Here is a 19,018-nt window from a genome sequence, read left to right as displayed (position 1 = left end):
AGCCTTAATGTCACAAGCACAGCCGAGGACAAGAGGGTGGAGGTAAAAACTCTGGTTGTTGAATTTGATCAACAAAGTCGAAATTTATTATATCAAAATGAGGGTTTCTGGGAAATGTAGTCTAATATGACTAAGATTTTGACTCATGAAATTGTCTGTAAATCATCTTAGGTGTATTAGTTAGCTGATGAAGTGACGTTTTGGCTAAAGATGTCTTGGATTGATTTTAGGTCAGTGAATCGGATCATTCAAAATGAACTATGAATCGTGTCGTCTACCACAAATTATGATATGAATCAAATCGTTAAAATCAATCGTTACACCCCTACTCGCTTTTCTGGATTCAACACTACCTTCTACAGTTTAACACTCCTGTCCTGTTGAGTCATGAGAGATTCAAAGGACTTTATTGTCATAAGTACAGTAAGGAAACAGGTTTCCCTGTAGCAGATGTTCACTCTGAATCCCATAAGGTTAAAGGTTAGGCCTCTACTTTTCATCTTCACTACAGCAAAATGTAATAAAAACAACTGATAGAAATAATGAAATGTCACTAAATCTGGCTCAAAACAAAGTTCTGTATTTAAACTTTTATTTGTCCAAACCCCCCCAAAACCAGAAGTTATTTGTTTTTGACAAAACTTTTTATTTTTCTGTAAAAGCTGCAAACATTTCTTGGTGGGTTACATACACGGTTGTTCTCACTTGGTGGTTTACCTCATATTTCTAGACTTTAATATTGCAGGTTTTCACTTCAACATGAAGATAAAGTGAAGTTAACAACAAAAAAGGTGAAATATATACAGTAAATTGTTGCAACAAAACAAAAAAAAGTTGAAAATGACAAAAAAGTAAAGCAAATCAAAGAAAATTGCACTATGTGCTACAGTTTTTTTTATCAAATATCAAGAAGTTTCCTACAGTCACATGCTTTGAAATATTTACATTTTTATCATATAAAAAGTGTATTTTTACATAAACATGATGCTGATATTTTTTAGACTTAGTAAAAATACAAAGATAACTACAATCACACAAATGTAAATATGTTTAAGTAAAAATCCTGGGTGGCTTTATTTAGCCCCAAATCACAATGTACAACATACAGTGAGGCAAAAAAGCAGTTAAGTCACTAATTTAGCAAATTAAAGGGATGAGTTTGGTGACTAATGTTCATCATCTTCAACTGTGAGAGAAATAATCTAAAAAAGTGATTTTTAAATATTTTTTTGTACAACGGTGTAGACAATAAAGCAAAAATTCTCTTCCTGTATCTATGATAAACATTACAGACCTCTAATTTTTTTAAGGTGGAAGATTTACAGAATCAGTGACTGACGATTACTGTTTTCCCCTTTTTATTTTTTGTCACACCATGAAGTAGAATAAAAAGAGAAATACTTTTTCATTTGGGGAAATGGTTTTACATTAAAATGCATGATTTCTATGCTCATGAAGTGACTAAAAAACAATACTTTGGTCAATTATGATTACTCATAATGAACAAGGGATTGTATATCATCCAAAAAATGTCGCTTTAATAGTCACATGATCAACACAGGACCCTTTTTTTTCTAACAGTGATCAGCATTTATGAGCACAAATAAATTCCTTTTTGTTTAATAGTCATCGCTGCCCTCCTCTTCCTCGTCATACTTTCTCTTGAGGGAGTGCTTCTTGTGTTTGCCTCGGTGCCTTCGCTTACCGGCAAAGTCGGGGTTTGCTTCGTCGATGTGCAGCTGCTCGTGCTTCTTCAGGAGGCCGGGGACGGAGAATCCCTTCCCGCACGTCTCGCACGTCCAGGGCTTTTTGCACGTGTGAGTCCGTTTGTGGACGTTCAGGTGAGACGCCAGCTTGTAGGTCTTTCCGCACACGTCGCAGCTGAAGGGTCGCTCGTTGGTGTGCAACCTGATGTGCACTTTCAGGTTGCCGACCTGAGTGAATGTCTTGTCACATATGGTGCACCGGTAGGGCCTCTCCCTGGTGTGGATCCTCAGATGAACCCTCAGGCAGTACTTGCTGGAGAATTTCTTTTGGCAGATCGGACACGGGATCTTGGCTTTGGGGATGTGGTCTTGCTGGTGTCTCTTCAGGTCCGACAGGTACACAAAGGTCTTCCCACACTGGGAGCATAGGTACTGCCGATCGCCTATGTGGTAGCCCATGTGTCTCTTCAACAGGCTGGGAACGAGGAACCTCTTCCCACAGCGTTCACACATGTGGGGGCGGTCTCTGGTGTGCCAGCGCTCGTGGTTGGACAGCTTAAAGGCTGTTGGGAAGATTTTGTTGCAGTGCTTGCAGGGGAAAGTCATCTGGCTGGTGTGACACTCCATGTGCCTCTTGAAGTAGGTGGACTGGGTGAAGCCCTTGTTGCAGATGTTGCAGTAGAAGGGCTTCTGGCCGCTGTGGGCCAGTATGTGCTTGGTCAGACTTTGCAGTTTGGTGAAACACTTGCCGCACTGACCGCAGGCGAAAGGACGTTCTGTGCTGTGGGTCTTCAGGTGGTTGTTTAGGAACCCCTGCGTTCGGAAACTTTTGTTGCACGCCGTGCACAGGTAGGGCTTCTCGCCAGTGTGAATGCGCTCGTGATCCAGCAGCTTGGACTGATAGGGGAAGCTCTTATCGCACACACTGCAGCTGTATCGGTCGGTCAAATGCCTGAATTGCTTTTTTCGTCGTATGCTAGGCCGCATGTCATCGCAGTCGCTAAATCTGCCGGGAGGAAGAGGAGGTAAAGCAGGAAGGGACATGGAGTTCGAGGCAATCTGCGACACCCACTGATGTAACGTCACCCTCTGAGTCTGAGGCTTTGGCCCTTCCTTTGATCCTGCGCTGCTGGCGTTCAGTGTCGCAGCGGCAGGTTTGACCGGCACCTGTACCACCCTGAATGGGATTGATTTCAAAGGCAGCCGCTGTAGTTCCGGTTTTTCTGGAGGTGCTGGTGTTCCATCGTTCCCGCTGCTCTGAGGAGCGGTGGGAGACTCCTGTGGAGCAGAAACAGCGGGATCTGCTTCCTTTGTCTGCTTGTTGTTAGCCGTAGGGTGGCTTGCCGGCTCTCTTTGCAGAGGTGACTCAGGGAAAATTTCTTGAATGTCAGAGTTATCAGAGACACATCCCGCATCGTCATGGTCACTCAGGGAAATATTGCTCCTTTCGTCATGGGTGGCCTCTGGTTGCTTTGGCGATGGTGGGGGTGGTGTTGGTGGTTCCACCGGTTTGGGAAGGAAGGCAAGGGATGAAAGTACGCAGTCGCCCACTGAGGTTGAGACGGTCGCTGCACACAGAAAAGAGATTCCTCGTGTTCATCGGCACACAGTCAACATTTAAAGACCCACTCTGATGAAGATGGTGCTTCTGGTGGTTTTAACATGTTCTTGGGATATTTTTTGGGGATAATGGAGGACATATATAAAGAAAATATGGCTTAAAACGGCATTTCTGAGTATTTCTTTATTCAAATCGTAGTGAATCAGAAGCAGTAGAAAAAATGATGTTGATAAAGAGCTTATTTCTGAGGTAGAAAATACACTGAGTGGGCCACAAACTCCCTGCTCTGCTCCAATATGATGCATTCACTAGCAGACAAATAGATCCATGTACATCTTCATTTTCCTCATCTGAGCTGGTATCTGGATCTAAACTGTATGGCTGGATAGCTCTGATATCGCTCACCATATATATATAAATAAGCTAGTGAGAGAGCTCATAAACAGAGAGCCCTCAGCAACGGGAAGGGGGGCGGGGTTACTCCGCACCAACAGTTCTGCCCACAACTCAGAGGCAAACTTCTAGTGAATTCCTGCCGCTCTGCAGAAACTATGTCCTGGAAAACAATGCAGTTTTTTTATATTTAGGGTAAAAACTGAATCATCATAATTAGACCACTGGGAACTCTTTTACAATAGATCAAAAGATGATAGGAGTGGGTCTTTAACCATTTACACACAAGCTACATACTCATTTTCATAACAAAAGTAATCTTAAATAACGAGAAACAAACCTTTAACGCCCAGGAGACCTTTGGCCTGCTGGTGCAGCAGAAGAGTCTTCAAATCTCCTTGGTCAGGAATAAAGGCCCCGCAAGCATCCAAGACGCTGGGCTCCGTTGAGATCAGAGAACCAAGCTAAAGCACAAATGAGTTGTAGTTTAATTCACAGTGAAGACCTTTGTCTCTGCTGATGTGAATCCCTGACCAACACATATGGTTTTATTTGATCATCTCAGAGATTTCTACAAGATGTGAGACGCTTTTAAGACGACTTGGATCAGAATTTTATCCAACCTTTTTACAGACATAAGGCAGAAGGTGCAGTGTAGAGCCCTGCGCGGGACTATTTTCTTCATCCCGCTCCCGCCCGCACCCGCCAAATTTCTGACCAATCCCGCCCGCTCCCGCAACGTATGCGTTACACTCCCGCCCGCACCCGCAATATGTATGTCCACTCCCGCCCGCACCCGCAAAACTCATAGAATTTAGTCCCGCACAGTAATAGAGAGGCATTGATTTTGTATCGTCTCCCGTCCCGCAGAAAAAAACACGTATTTGTATTGATATTATTAAAGAGATTCATGTCCCTCCTCCAGTCTCATCTTTTCATGCATTCCTCTTTTGTGTAATGTGCAACATAATCATTAAATATATTTTCACAAATCCTGTTCGGTAAAAAAAAGTGTGCGTGTGTCCGCGCGCAGACAGACGGCCTGAAGCGCGCTGAACCAGCTGGGATAGATGCAGGTCAAAGTCATTTGCAGGAAGAAAAACATTGTAATGGTTCAACAGAGCTGAAAATCTATGAATTAATTTTTTCCTGACGGAAAAATACTTTTTTTTTTTTTTTTAGCTTCAGCCTTTTCCCGTTTTTGCTGTTTTGCGCCTCAGTGGGGCATTGGCACGCAGATCTGAACACGATGAACCTCGTTTGAGGTTCTTTTCTGCTTCATCAACTGACATCATGTCCCTGTCAGGAAACCTCTGCTTCTTCCTTATCCCGCGAAGTGTTGCCAGATAGATTGACAGCTCTTTCATCCTTCTGTTGCGCTAGAGCGTTCCAACTAACGTGTTAACCTGCTATGACCGTATTTTGTGCTCTCTGTGTAGAACACACTGGGAGCGCGGGGAAAATAACTCTAAGCTGCAGAGGATGTGAACGGGTGAACAGGTAGAGAGGAAAAGCAGGTAAAGAGGCGGGGGAGGGGCTTTGGCTTCAAACTCTGTCAGAGAGATGGAAACACGGCGTCAGATTGAGACGCAGCTTTCACTGCGGGAGTTGAAGCAGAGACTTTCTCTGGGATGATTCTATGAACTCAAACATGGAAACATGATTATCAAGCAGAACTCTTTAAAATAATAAACCTGATCTCTCCACATTCTTCGTGTCTACCATGCATTGATGCACACATCGCTCCATGCAGCGATCAGACCAGAACTTTAGCTGATAGCTCCGCCCATACGCGACCGCGGTATCAGGCTTTAAAGAACACAATTTCTAAGAGGCGGGGCGGGGCACTGCACACCCCCAACAACAGGTTAGATGACAGTGGCCATTAGGCGTCTCTACCTGGTGCCTTCACGGAGCTTCAGTACATAAGACTCCAACAGCCGCACAGCCTAACGTAGTCCACTTTTATATATTCATGAGATATTCATGGCAAAACTGATCCCGCAGAGTTTTTTTTTTTTGCCGCCCGCTCCCGCCCGCAGTACAATTCAAACCGCCCAATCCCGCGAGATTTGCGTTGGGTCCCGCGGGACCCGGCGGGACCCAATCCCAATGCAGCCCTCTAGTGCAGTGAGTCTCCACTCCCCCTACTGGTGTCAACCAGGTAGAAAAAAAAAATACCGTATTTTCCAGACTATAAGTCGCCCTTCTTTTCATAGTTTGGCAAGGGGTGCGACTTATATTAGAAATAAATTGAAATAAATACATTGTTAACCCTCCTGTTATGTTCATTTGTGAGGAACAGAGATGATGTCCTAGGTCAATTTGATGTATGAGGTATGTTAAGTGTTAAGAGTATGTTAAGTGACTCAGAATCAGCAAACTTTTTTTTACAGTAAGATCTTGAAGGCTAACAACATAATATTCTATTTTCCAATAACTTCATAGATTCAGAAATGCAATAAAAATGACAACTGTTTCTACAAATACAGGATGAAAACAGAGTATTAGTTGGCCAATGATGCTTCATGAAAGGAATAAATAAATAAGTATGAGAAAGAATTACTAGAGATAAACTAGATAAACAGTAGATATTTTGTCAAATAAATTTCCTGTCAAAATGCGACTTATAGTCCAGTGCGACTTATCTGTGTGTTTTTTTTTAACTTTATAATGCATTTTTGGGCTGGTGCGACTTATACTCCACAGAAACTTATAGTAGGTAGTACAAACAAAATTTACTTTTCTATTTAAAATGTCACAAACCATGAACTACTTTGTGATACACAGCGGTCCCTCGCTGTAACAGTTATGCAGCCCTAATAGTATTAATGATGGGTTTTCTGCGCTTTTCCAGATGCTCACAATGCGTATCCATTATTCATTCACTCCTCGTTTTTAGTTGGTGATGGTAAGCTACTGATGCAGCCACAGCTGCGTGGCTGCCAGTACGCGCCTACGACCTGTCTGACCACCACCGCATTCCCACACCACTGGGGCCAACGACAGGGGATTGACCCTTGGATCATTGGCCGACCTGCAAAACCACCCGAGCCACTGCCGCCCTTGGAGCTTCGCGATTCCTTTTAGTGCATTTAGCATGTTTCTTTTTTTTTACAGTGCAGTATGTTCTGCGTCCTGATTGGTTGTAGAAAATTTCAGTCTCCTTTGTACCGTGTCTCCTTTACAGAATGCAGCCAGTTTGCCAAATTTACTTAATTCTGTATTACAAACAGATCTTGGTTTTCATTCCATTATATCTGATTTATTTTTCTATGAAGGTTTAAACTTGGAGAGGTTAAACAAGAGAGGAAGATTGTTGAAAGTCTGTCTGAGAAAACTGTGAAGTGTGTGATGAATGAGGGACCACTGTACTTCAATATTAAGTAATACATTTTTAAAGCTTTTAAGATATTCATTGCAAATCTATAAACTAGAGAGTGATTAGTTTTTACAAGAACCCTGGTAATAGCCATGCAAAAATGATCAACACACAAAGAAAGAAATCGGAAAAGTATTCCAAAGAAACTCTATGCACCCAGTGTTCAATAACCCTGGAATCCACACTCCCAAAAAGCAGGAGCTGAATGTTGAGCTGCATGACATACCTGGGACAGATTGGGAACAGGTAGAAGTTGCTCCAACTTGCAAACCAGTCCAGCGATCAAAGCCTGCAGTGCTGTATCAAACTTTGTGCCATAATGAAGAGGGAAGACTTCCTGTGTACAAAAATATGTCGTTCATCGTCTTTGTATTCATTACTCCTTTGACCTTAAGATCTATTTTGTTGTTCTTCTATGAATAAAGTCTGTTTCTATTTTACTCTTTTTTTTCCCTAATTGTCACTCTGAATTTCATGTATGTGGAAATTAATATGAACATGGATAGAAATTGTGTCTTCAACATTTTGTTTTAGAATGTCAAGCAAAAAGAGGGTAAATATGTATTTGCTGTTTTGCATTTTTTTTAATGTATATACAAATGACTGAATTTCATCTTCACTTTTATTATTCTGTGAACACAGAATACATTAGAACACGCTCGAGCTTCTTTTGTATTTTTTCTTTCATTTGTTGTGAAAATGAAAAGCTCATTCATTCTTGCCCTTTGTCGTTCAAACATGCACTTTTTTAAGTCTTTTACCGTTTCAAAAATGATCCACTTCAGGAATTAAGGACATTCCACTTAGGAAATTAAGAAAACAAATATCCAGTTTTAATCGAAAACTTAACTCCAAGCAGGTCTGAACTGATTTTGTGTTATATAATGTTTAAATAAACACTCAAGAGTTGCGGGTACCTTGAAGAAGCGCTTCCTTTCATTGGGGTTTTTGAGCAGATTCTGCACCAGCACCATGAAGTTTGTTTGTGATTTGTCCACTTCATTATCCTTCTGTAACAAAGGGAACAAAACATTGTGTTTGCAGAGATGGGAAAAATAAACTCTACTGATTTATAATTTGAACATATCAGAACAAAACAAACCATGAATAAAGAAAATGGTGCCCAAGAGAACATAAACAAATCACTAACATATCATAGAATCAATACACAAAACAACATGCTCCAGTACGCACCCCAGAAGATGTGGTGGTGACCTTCAACTTGTTGATGAGCATCTGGATAGCCTTCAGATCTGGTGGGCCTTCCTTGTGAAGAAGCTCCAAGATAACCTATAATACAAAAGGACAAAATTGATCACAGAAACATGTAAGCTTAGCAAAATGCTTAGCTTCAAGTGTGTAATTATTTAGCTCACTGCAAGGAAAGTAGTAGAACAAATGCTTAAAAAAAGGCATCTAGAGCGTTTAAATAAATATGAAATAATCGAAATTATGCCCATTTTATTCCAATAGATTTGTCATTTTTGAAACAAAAACGGAGTGAAAACAACTCACCCTGGCTCTCAACCCCAAAATTAGCTGGGCAGTCTGCTTGAAACTCAGCAGCTCAGGAACAGTTTGAGTCACCATAGTCACAAACTCTTCCACTTTCCCATAATGCTTCACATTTTTCTGTCGTATGACCTGCCACATGTAGGAATATGTAAGTTGAAGAGGAGAAGCCATCAGACGGAGGGAGGCCAGTGGAAGGGAGCTCCTAGCACCTGGAAAATAGTTTGGAAATAGTCACTTAAAACATGAAGAAGAAAAAAAGAGCACACTTTTTCACTTTGGTGAGACAGCTTGAATGACCACAAAAATCTGATAACTGAGGGATACAATAACCAGATCTGACATGCACTTTAATGGTAAAAATGGTAAGTGGCATATATTTATAGAGTGCTTTCTTAGAAGGCCCAAAGCGCTTTACAGTCACAGTCCTATTTCCACTACTGAGCACTGGCGCCAAACTTTAACCAGTATTTTGGACAAGGACATTTGGACACATGGGTGGGCAAAGGGGAAACCGAACCTGCAATCTTTCTGTCAGAGGTCGACAGCTCTACCTCTGCACCACAGCCAAAAATGGACACTTAAGCAATCGAGTTTACTTGGAATCAAGTTTACGAAGTTACTTGGAGACTCAGAACTCAAACTGTCTAATGTGTTATAATGTCTTGTCTCAAAATGTCAAAAATACCCCAAAAACTTGAACTGTCCCTTAAAAATCAATGAAAAAACTTCATGCTACTGCAGTCTTATGTAGGAACTTAAAATGATGACAGGCTTTCAAGAAGCCTGAAGTCTGTCAGTCAGGTAGTAACTACAACATACTTTAACTATTTGTCCTTTTTTATTTATGGTACACTCGCGGATGTAAAAAACAAAACAGATGTATGGATAGTTTAGTGGAAAAATATCTGAAATTTGGGGCAAAATCTAACTATGTTATTTAAGTTTAAATAATACAAATCCCATTCTTGGACTAAATATATATTAGATTAACTACTCAAAACGCATATGATGTGCAAATAACATAAATAACATTTGCAGCATTTTTAAGTAGAGTGGAATAATACTTGATTAACTGGGATATTATCTATAAGCGAGTTAGTTTTAAGAACGAAATGAAATAAAAGGCCTCACTATTTTTTTTTCGTCTTTTATAAGATTTTGTCAACAAAATCGAGTCTTTGGCAGGGGGCGCTGCGGAGTCGTCTGTGTGCTTTGCAGGATGCAGATGTGCTGCATGTGCCATGATGATGGAGGAATTGAGCGCCAATCTTCTTTGAGGGATGCATTTAAAACTTCAGCCAACGCTATGACAAATGGACTATTAGTTTGCCTAGGTTAGGAGGAAGAATGTTAAATACGCAAAATACAAATGCGGGACCCTCAGAAAAAAGACGGATTGTTTAGTTTTAAATATATCTCATCATTATAAATCGAATTGACTATTAAAAATAATAAAATATGAGTAAAGATCGATTAAAGTTGATGGTGGCTGGTAATTAGAAGCAACGAGTGTACTTTTTGCAGCAGATGGCCAGAACTGCGTCTTATTTTCTTACTACCGTTTTAGCCACTGAGTTAGCTTTCCGATGTTAGCTTAGCAACTTACCTTTTCTACTGGACCGTCTGTCCATGCTCTGCTAATTTGCGTGGCTAACGCAAGAAGAAAATGTATCGACGGACACAAACACACAACAAATAAAACAGTTTACCCTAAATTACAACGTTGAAAACTATTTAAACCGTCTTATTTCGGACGTCAAGCCAGGAATAATAATGGCGGCCGCTGATCAGCGGCTTTCCAAAACAAAAGTCTGTTCATATCCGGCGGATATTCATATAGAAAATAAAAGCCTCGTTTTCTAAACTTTTTTTAAAGCAAAAAATACAGTTTAAATAGATCATTAAATATTAATTGAATCATACAATGAGTTCAGTTTTACTTGACAAATGTTAGTAAGTTCCATACTGCCAAAGTTTGTGTTTTTTCTGAAATGATGTCTTTTTTCCCAAGCACAATAAACATGTAATTATAACAAATTCAACCACCACAGTTTTTGCCAGTTGTAATTCATGTTTTTAATCAAATGTAGAGTTAAAAATAGTTAAAATAAATAACAGTGACCAGTTTCTTACTGAGCAAAACAAAGAGACCCTTTTAAATGATTTAGGTGTTTATTGACATGATGGCAGGAATTTATCTCTTATGTTTCTTAAAACAAAGTTTACAATGCTGACAAAGAGTAAACGAAACTCTGACAAAACAAATAATAACAAAACAAAATTTTCAGCCAAAGAAATTCATTTTATCAAACATTGTTTACAAGAAGGAGACCAGTATTCTTAAAAGATTTAAGTGCAGAAATCAATTGAAACTTATTATGTTATCATTGTGTATTTTTTTAGGCTCTGTACATTCATGTTGTAAATATGCTAGTCATTAACAATACATGTCAGTATATTAACTGTAAACGTTTCCTTCTGGGACAAAATAACTTAGATGCTTCAATAATAGAAATCTGAAATCTGTCATTCAAACTCTACATTCACAGGACAGCATTTTGTAATAGAGTTTCAGCACATTTTCTGACATGGTAAACCTTTTAATACAAGTATTTTGGAAATAAATAATCAGAATATGAAAAATTATTAGTGAAATCCTGACCACACTGTAGAGAAGGCTCATAGCCTGCGGTCTGGAGAAATTCTTAGCCCGCTGATTCATTGACATCTGTTGAGATCGGTCGTGTTTGTAACTGGCATTTCCTCCTGCCTACGGCCTCCTCCATTGTGACGAGAACAAACGCCCCTTATGCTTCTTACTGAGTTCATCCGTCCATCCATGTCTCTGTCCCAGTCTCCCTTACTTTCCCTCGTTGTGACAACCCTATCTGTTGCTCCATGGCTCTGACACATACAGTACAAGGGCGCACACAATCAGGGAGTCATGTTCTCATGACTGAACGTGATTGACTCTGGGAATGAGGCATTACAAACTCTAACACACTCACTGGGGCTGGGGAGCATCAATAGATCACTGGGCAACAACTTTGAACTACAATGGCTGGATTCAAAAAGCCTCTGGCGATGGCAATCTGCCATCTGGTCAAATCTTTGATTCACAAAGTGGGACACTTGTTGTTTGGGACTGATAGGTCTGCTTTATGACAGATCACAGATCAAAATGACGTCCAAAAAAGAAGCCTCAGATAAGCTGCACCAGTCCTTTCAATGGTATAGGGGCAGACAGCAAGGTTAATGTTTTTTTTCCCCCCACAAGCTAATTATGCATTTCAGTCAAAGTCAGAACTAGGCAGGATGTAATTCAGTGTGTTGACTCCTTGCATTATCAGCACTTCCAGTCAAATAAATAAAAGGCTCTGCAAACATTCAGGCTCCGGTAATGTTTCATAATATATGACCAAACTACAAAACAAAATATGCCAAATTCCTCTATTCACTTGCAAAGATAAAATAATATGTTTGCTTCACAGAATATTTTGGCAGATGGCCATCTATTAAGCTCTTGCTTCCTCTGAAGAGTCAGGGGAATTTGCTTTTGACCACCGGTCTTCGCAGCAGCTCAGTTTTCTCACATCCATTATCTCTGGTGCATGGATGAGTGAAAGCAGGGTAGTGCCCATCCAGCCTCAGCCATCCGTCTGAGCTCTTCCAACGACAGAACAACCTGGAATGTGAGTTGTTATCCTGCTGTCTGTTTTTCCCCTGCTTTAATCGTGTTCCATCCTCTTTCGTGTTCAGCGATCTCCTCCCCCGTTTGGCTGAGTGTCAGCGGCGTGGGTGAGTGTTTCAAGTGGAATAGAGACAGACAGAGTTGGGATCATGTCTGGAGTTACCATTTGGCCATTTGCAGTGTTGGCAGCTGGTAATCTCCTCCTGCACTTGACCTGTATATATATATATATATATATATATATATATAAAAAATCAACAACAACATAGACAAAAGCATTTAAAAATATACAAATTATAGAACTTTCATTTCACTTTTAAATTATTCATGTGCTGCAATTAACTTGACTTCCCGGAAGTATTCACTAAATTATGTCCCACTGGAGGTTTTGTTAGAGACACAGCAAGCCTTACAAAACATGCAAATCACAGAAACTGATGGAAAGTTAACCCAAGCATGTTTTTTTTTGTGTTTATAATGTCTTATTGCACAACAACGAGAAAACCACAAAAGCATATTTTGGAGTTAAAAGGATTTCTAAAGAGTAGTAAAAAAAAAAAAAAAAAATCATTTAAAAAATCCTTTTTCAAGTGAAAATAAACTAACCAAAATAAACCAAAAACCGCCATGATTCTTGCATTTTTAATTTCCTTCATGCTTTAATGGTTAAATGGAATCCAAAATCGTAGATGATGATGATGATGATAATAATAATAATAATAATAATGATAGTAATAATAATAATAATAATAATAATAATAATAATAATAATAATAATAATAATAATTAAATAGCAATCTAAAAGTTACAATGGAAAACATGTTTGAAAGGAGCAGGTGGAAGCTTAGCTATTTTAAGCCAGCCCCTAAAAAAAATATACCTTTACTTTCAAGATAATAATACAATAATTATTTTAACAATGATTTTAACAATCATGAACATGCTCATCTTCATCAATATACAATTTAAATAACAATGACATTCATATATAAATGAGTACTAATGTTTTCTTTTATAGTCTTTGGTTGATATCAATAATGTCAACATAATGATCTTTACATGCTAGTATTTATCATATATTCAGGTATTGTGCCCATAGTATATGCTTATAACTTTAGAGTAGAACTTTAAAAAGTTTTTTTTAGACCTCAGGTTATTTGAAATTCACACAAAATCTCCTATGGTTGGTTCTTACCATTATTAAACTAAAATGTTCCTTTTCCTCTTAGATAATGGGTATATAACTAATTTCTGGATGTTAGCTATATACTTTATATGATATATGATCTGGTGGTAGATTGGCGTCAGTGTTTGGCAGCGTAGGCGCCACCAGTGTGTGAATGTGTGTGTGCATGGGTGAATGAGACTGTGACTGTAAAGCCTTTGAGTAAGATAGAAAAGCTTTGTATAAGTATACGCAATTTACCATTTACCATATTAGTACAGTTTGATATTTTACAATATCCTGTATTTTAATTGATTGTGACTGTAATAAACTTGATTAGTATGCTCTAATTATCCTATGCTGTAAATGATCAGGCCTGCTTATTGTTGTAACATGTAAATGGATGCAATGAAATGATTATAAATATTCCCCCATACTTCATCAATGTAGGCGAGGTACGGGAGCAACAAGTCACAATTTTGAGAAGGCATAAATGATTTATGTATTAATTTTTCCAGTTTTAAGCACGGCAACCTTAGCTAGAGGCTAGATTTATTCACTTTTGTTGAAGTTCCTCTCCGATCATCTTTTGGATCTATTTTAAAAGTGTTCTCAGTGAGCTTGTGGCTTGCCATAGTAACTTGTATGTCACACTTATGAGCTTTTTCCAGCAGCATTTTCTTCATCTGCTCCTAATTCACAGCAATTTGAATAAAGAAATACTCAGAATTGCAATTTTAAGATTCATTCATTTTCTTGACCATTTTTCCCTTTCGGGGTCAAGGGGCTGCTGGAGCCTATCCCGGCCACTTGTGGGCGAAGGCAGGGGGGGAACCCATTCACTCTCACACCTAGGGACAATTTAGAGTTGCCAATTAACCAATGAAGCATGTTTTTGGACGGTGGGAGGAAGCCGGAGACCCCGGAGAGAACCCACGCATGCACGGGGAGAACATGCAAACTCCACACAGAACGGTCCCCCATTGTTGTTCTGCTTCATGTCCCCCAGCCGGGACTTGAACCGGAGGCCTTCTTGCTGTGAGGCAAGAGCGCTAACCACTGCGCCACCGTGCAGCAAATTTTAAGATTATTTTCCATATATCTCCATGAATCAGAAAAATGCCACAAGAAAACATTAAAAACAACATAAACACAATTTTCAGAGGAGTGGGTCTTTAATATTTATCTAAACAAATGTAAAACTTACCTCTTACTGACTAAAAAACTCATTTTATATTTGTAATTACAGTAGCATGTGATGTTTGTTGTGATGTTTCCTGAGATCATATCCAATTATCTGTTTAATTTTGTGCATTATTTTGTTTACTTTTTAAGACAAGTGCATGCAATGACACGATGCTGCAGCCACATTTTGAAACGTTTGGAAAGCTTTATCAGTTCTGCATCCTTAGGAAATCCATAGGTACTATTCTTAGTGGCAAAAATGTTTACTAAATGTCTTTTTCTTCATTTTCTGGAACAATCCTGGTGCTCAATAATTATAACTATAACTATAACTATAACTATATATATATATATATATATATATATATATATATATATATATATATATATATATGCCATAGTATATATATATATATATATATATATATATATATATATATATATATATATATATATATATATATATATATATATATATATATATATATATATATATATATATATATATGCCATTATATATATATAAAGATTTCATATATTCGACATACATTTGAATTTTGAGGTTTATTTGGTTCTTTGGAAATTACAAACTTTTACTACTTTTAAACAATAATCATCATTAACTATAAGGGACATCATGTTTATTGAAGCCCATTCATTTGTGGGGGAAGGGATGTGAAGATGTATTTGTATCGGTTAAATTGCTTTTCCTTCAATATCAACAGAACCATGGCACATCTTTTTCTTTTATAGTCATCTATTCATAGTTAAATTATTTTTCCAAGGTCAGGGTTAAAGGTTATAATAAGCTCTTCTCTCTCACCTGCCACACTATGAGAACTACACAGGTTGTGAAAGGGATGAGCACCAAAAGCAGGGGACTTCTCATGAGCCAGCTGTGTCCACGACTCTTTTCCTGACCTGCAAGAAAAAAAAACTAGCTGAAATGCGCAACTGATCGTTACACATTAGAAATATGATAGTGGTCAGGGGAGCTCGCTCGATCTTTATGTAACAACCATAATTGGGGCCCCGGACCATAAATCAATGTTCTATAATTCCCTCCATGTTTACAAAAAATATAACACATTGAAATAATAGTTACCCTGTTGATGATTACGGCATGGTGGTGGTTTACATGAGAAGCCTGATGATCCTTGAGCTGCAGCACGTAAAACATCTCTGATGTGGTCAAAGTAAAGACTTGACTGTAAACTCTGTTCCTGATAGTGACACTGGAAGACCTGCATCACAGTTTCCTAGGGATTCAACCAATAAGCCATTTAGAAATAACTCACTTATGCAATTAGTATGGAAAAAAACAGCCAGGGATTGTCTAAATGTGGCATGCCTTTGCCTAAAACTGTTCTACAGGGTTTTGGACAGCTACTTTCACAGCACAACATGAAGATTTCAACTGTGGATTCTTGCAAAAATATTAGAGGATATTTTATATTTTTGTCTATTTTTTAGAACAAAACAAAAATACTAACCAGCTCCTCATGATCAAAGGTGAAACGTAAACTCTTGAGCATTGCAATAAAGACTGTTATGGTGTCCTTGTTGGAGGAGATGGCACCAAACATGGTGCTTAACTTTCGAAGACTTTGCTCCAAAGGGTAGATATTTAACACCACCCAGCACGTGCCGGCCTAAATACAAAAAACAGAGACCCTTTTATTCAAAATCCAGTGTCCCTCATTTGCAATTTGACTGTGTGACATGCTCCGTACATACCACTTCTTTGGGAATGTAACTAACCGGAATCTCATAATCAGAGGGAATATTCTGCTTCTAAAATGAAATGTAAAAGAACAGGAAATGATTTTGTTTCCCTTTAACACTACATCAGAGCCTCACAATTGGATAAGCAAAGAGGACCTATTTTTTTGCTATACATGTGATGAACTTGAAACAACTGAGCATTCTCACCAAAACTGACAGCTTGTTCACATCATCAGTAATTGGTGCTCCAAATTTTCCACAGGAGAGTTTCAAACTCAATAACAAACTCAAGAGGAACCAAGTAGCTTGCAAGATCTGTAGAGAAAACAAGCAAACAAGAGCAGCAAATGGAATTATCATTCATCAGACATTAAAATTATTACACTTTAGAGAAGCAACAGTTAGGAAGCCAACCAGAAAAACCTCAACAATAACTGCAAAATCCCACTGACGTTTGCAACTGAAAGTGGATGCTTAAGTAGAAAACTTAAAACTAAGTTCAGTTCAAAATGAATGAAGATTATTATTTCATTTTCACATAAGACTGTGCAAAACATTATTTTGCCCTTTTCTTGGGGGGGGGGGGGGGGGGGGTGAGCAAAGAAATACCGACCATCTTTTCTTTTGAAGTCCAAACATCCTGCTTTCGACCTCCCTTTGTTTCCAACAAATCATCCACCTCGTGCCTTTTTATTGTTGCTTTCCATCTGAAAGTGCACCAGCAGCTCCATATGGAGCAATTACCTCTTAATGCAACCAAATGCATCTAAATGCAGCTCTAAAAAGGAAGCAGCCTCCACAATAGGTGCTCCTCTGTTTTGTCTCACATGTAACTGCACTGAAATCATATTATTTGGGGATGTCTCTGTATTTGTTTGCATTAACTGGATTAAAAAAGACTGCACGTTGCAACATAAAAAATTAAACAGAATTGTTTTGCTCTTAATAAATTCCCAAAATGTTTGCAGAAAATTGCAAATTAAGAGTGAGTTTTTAAAAAAAATAAAGAGTCAAGGAAATTTCAACAAACTGCAAAAAAGCACAAAAGCAATACTTACTTTCTTCCTCATATGGAGAAAGAGCCTCTCTCAAATCCGCTTCATGAAAATCAATGCTTTCAGTTCAAAGACGGAGCTCATCTCTGGGCTTGTGAGTATGAGTGTAACATCCAAACGTGTAGTGAAACTTGAGGACCGGCCAGCAGTCTGTTTTCACTTCAGACAAACTGGTGGGGTCTTTGACGTGGAGGAGAGGCCGCCTACAAGCTGACTCATTATGTCACACGCTGACGCTGTCTGAGACTTTTCCATGAACTCCCACATATCAATTTGGTCATCAGGAGAAGTGGGTGCTTGTTCTCTAGAGAGAATCTTTTGCTTAGAATATATTATTTCCCATAATATTGTCTGTAAAAAGAACAAAAAAAAAAAACAATAACATGGAATTAGATTTTTTTTGTCGTGGTGTCAGCTCTGATTTAATTGTTCTGTTTAGAATATTTCAACTATTTATTGGGTTTGATGATGAAGTCCAACAGTGCGCACGATTGAGTTAACCCACGCAAAAATCTTTTTTCCTAATTAATGTTACTTGAATATCAATGGCAGTCATAACTGAGGAAATGCATCTTTTTCCACCAATGATCCGGAAGCTTCTGCCAGGTAAATTTAGAGTGTACTCATAACTGGCTCTCTTTTTGACATTCCAGGAACTGTTAATGTATAAATGGATTGAAGAGAGGAGAGTGGGAAATGTTATGGACCAAAGACTTGCATGTTTCAAGAACTAATGAATTGTAAAATATGCAAGCAAGCCACTCATGAGTCAACTTCAGCCAGCTTGCATGATATTTCAAAACTGACACTAATTATCCAGCTAAATAATTTTTTTTAAGAATTTACATTTTCCTCTTATTTTTCAGTTTTAAGTTTCATCACTTCTATAGGATGCAAAAGAGAGGAGTTTGAAGCAACTTTTCAACTTCCAGAATGAAGCGCACTACGAACTAAAAGTGAAGTCATGCGCAGTTCATCAAGCAACCACAGGAGGGCATTACACAAGTCAGTCACTCTTTATTCAGTGTGAAATCGTTTAAAATTACCGCACAAAAAAGGTTTGGTTAATATAAGAGAAAAAAAAGAAATGATAATAATTGAGATCTTGAAAGCGTTAAATAGAAACAACAACAAGGAAATTAACTAAACTTTACCCTATAAACAGATTGACTGACTGAAATAAACTGACCCAAGAACACAAACCAGGAAAAACATTTATACAGTGTCTGGTTAGACCACTTAATAAACAAGGGCGAAACTCAAACCATCAACAAAGACAACAAACAAAACTATCATTGGAAAAAGTTCATAAATATCATTAAAATAAATGCATGCCAATCCAACACAACCAAATTAAATAGACACAATTAAAATAATTTGAACAAGACAAATATTTCTCCCCTGGAAAAGTTGGATAGATGGTGCCTGCCCACTTGCTTGGCTGTTGTGTATAAACTGTTTGCTTCTTGGATCGGTTCTTTTGGACTCACAGTACTTCAACAGGAGCAGAACTCCCCCATCACCACCAGTGCAACCAGCATCCTCCCCAGCACTGGCAACATAAAACAATTAGTAATAATTAATTAAACTGAAAACAAACTTTACAGTACACTGAAATCACATTATATTATAAATACAAT

At 38.4% G+C, this 19,018-nt stretch overlaps 2 protein-coding genes across 3 annotated transcripts; both read right to left on the bottom strand.

Annotated features, from left to right (window-relative positions):
• Positions 1 to 622: 622 nt before the first annotated feature.
• On the bottom strand, positions 623 to 10,406 carry si:dkey-14d8.1 (uncharacterized). Its single transcript, XM_004083139.5, has 7 exons — positions 10,164 to 10,406; positions 8,558 to 8,766; positions 8,237 to 8,332; positions 7,960 to 8,052; positions 7,269 to 7,379; positions 4,001 to 4,124; positions 623 to 3,274 (listed from the first exon to the last, which is right to left on the bottom strand). Exons 1-7 carry the CDS (start codon positions 10,186 to 10,188, stop codon positions 1,620 to 1,622), a joined length of 2,313 nt encoding a protein of 770 aa, XP_004083187.1. The 5' UTR covers positions 10,189 to 10,406; the 3' UTR covers positions 623 to 1,619.
• A 1,771-nt stretch (positions 10,407 to 12,177) lies between these two features.
• Positions 12,178 to 17,521, bottom strand: LOC105357082 (uncharacterized). 2 transcript variants are annotated; one of them, XM_078942191.1, is made up of 8 exons: positions 17,382 to 17,512; positions 16,937 to 17,030; positions 16,531 to 16,638; positions 16,336 to 16,392; positions 16,092 to 16,250; positions 15,704 to 15,857; positions 15,422 to 15,519; positions 12,178 to 12,462 (listed from the first exon to the last, which is right to left on the bottom strand). In XM_078942191.1, exons 2-8 carry the CDS (start codon positions 16,937 to 16,939, stop codon positions 12,313 to 12,315), a joined length of 729 nt encoding a protein of 242 aa, XP_078798317.1. In that variant the 5' UTR covers positions 16,940 to 17,030; positions 17,382 to 17,512; the 3' UTR covers positions 12,178 to 12,312. The 2 variants fall into 2 exon arrangements, with proteins under 2 accessions (XP_078798317.1, XP_023808347.1); XM_023952579.2 differs by lacking the exon at positions 16,937 to 17,030 and having other exon boundaries at positions 17,382 to 17,521.
• Between the last annotated feature and the right edge of the window lie 1,497 nt (positions 17,522 to 19,018).

The sequence above is a fragment of the Oryzias latipes genome, chromosome 23 (assembly GCF_053564925.1).
Source record: "Oryzias latipes strain Hd-rR chromosome 23, Olatipes_Hd-rR_3.1".
In the NCBI taxonomy this organism is placed as follows: Eukaryota; Metazoa; Chordata; class Actinopteri; order Beloniformes; family Adrianichthyidae; genus Oryzias; species Oryzias latipes.
This window is presented reverse-complemented; position numbering and strand designations above follow the sequence as displayed.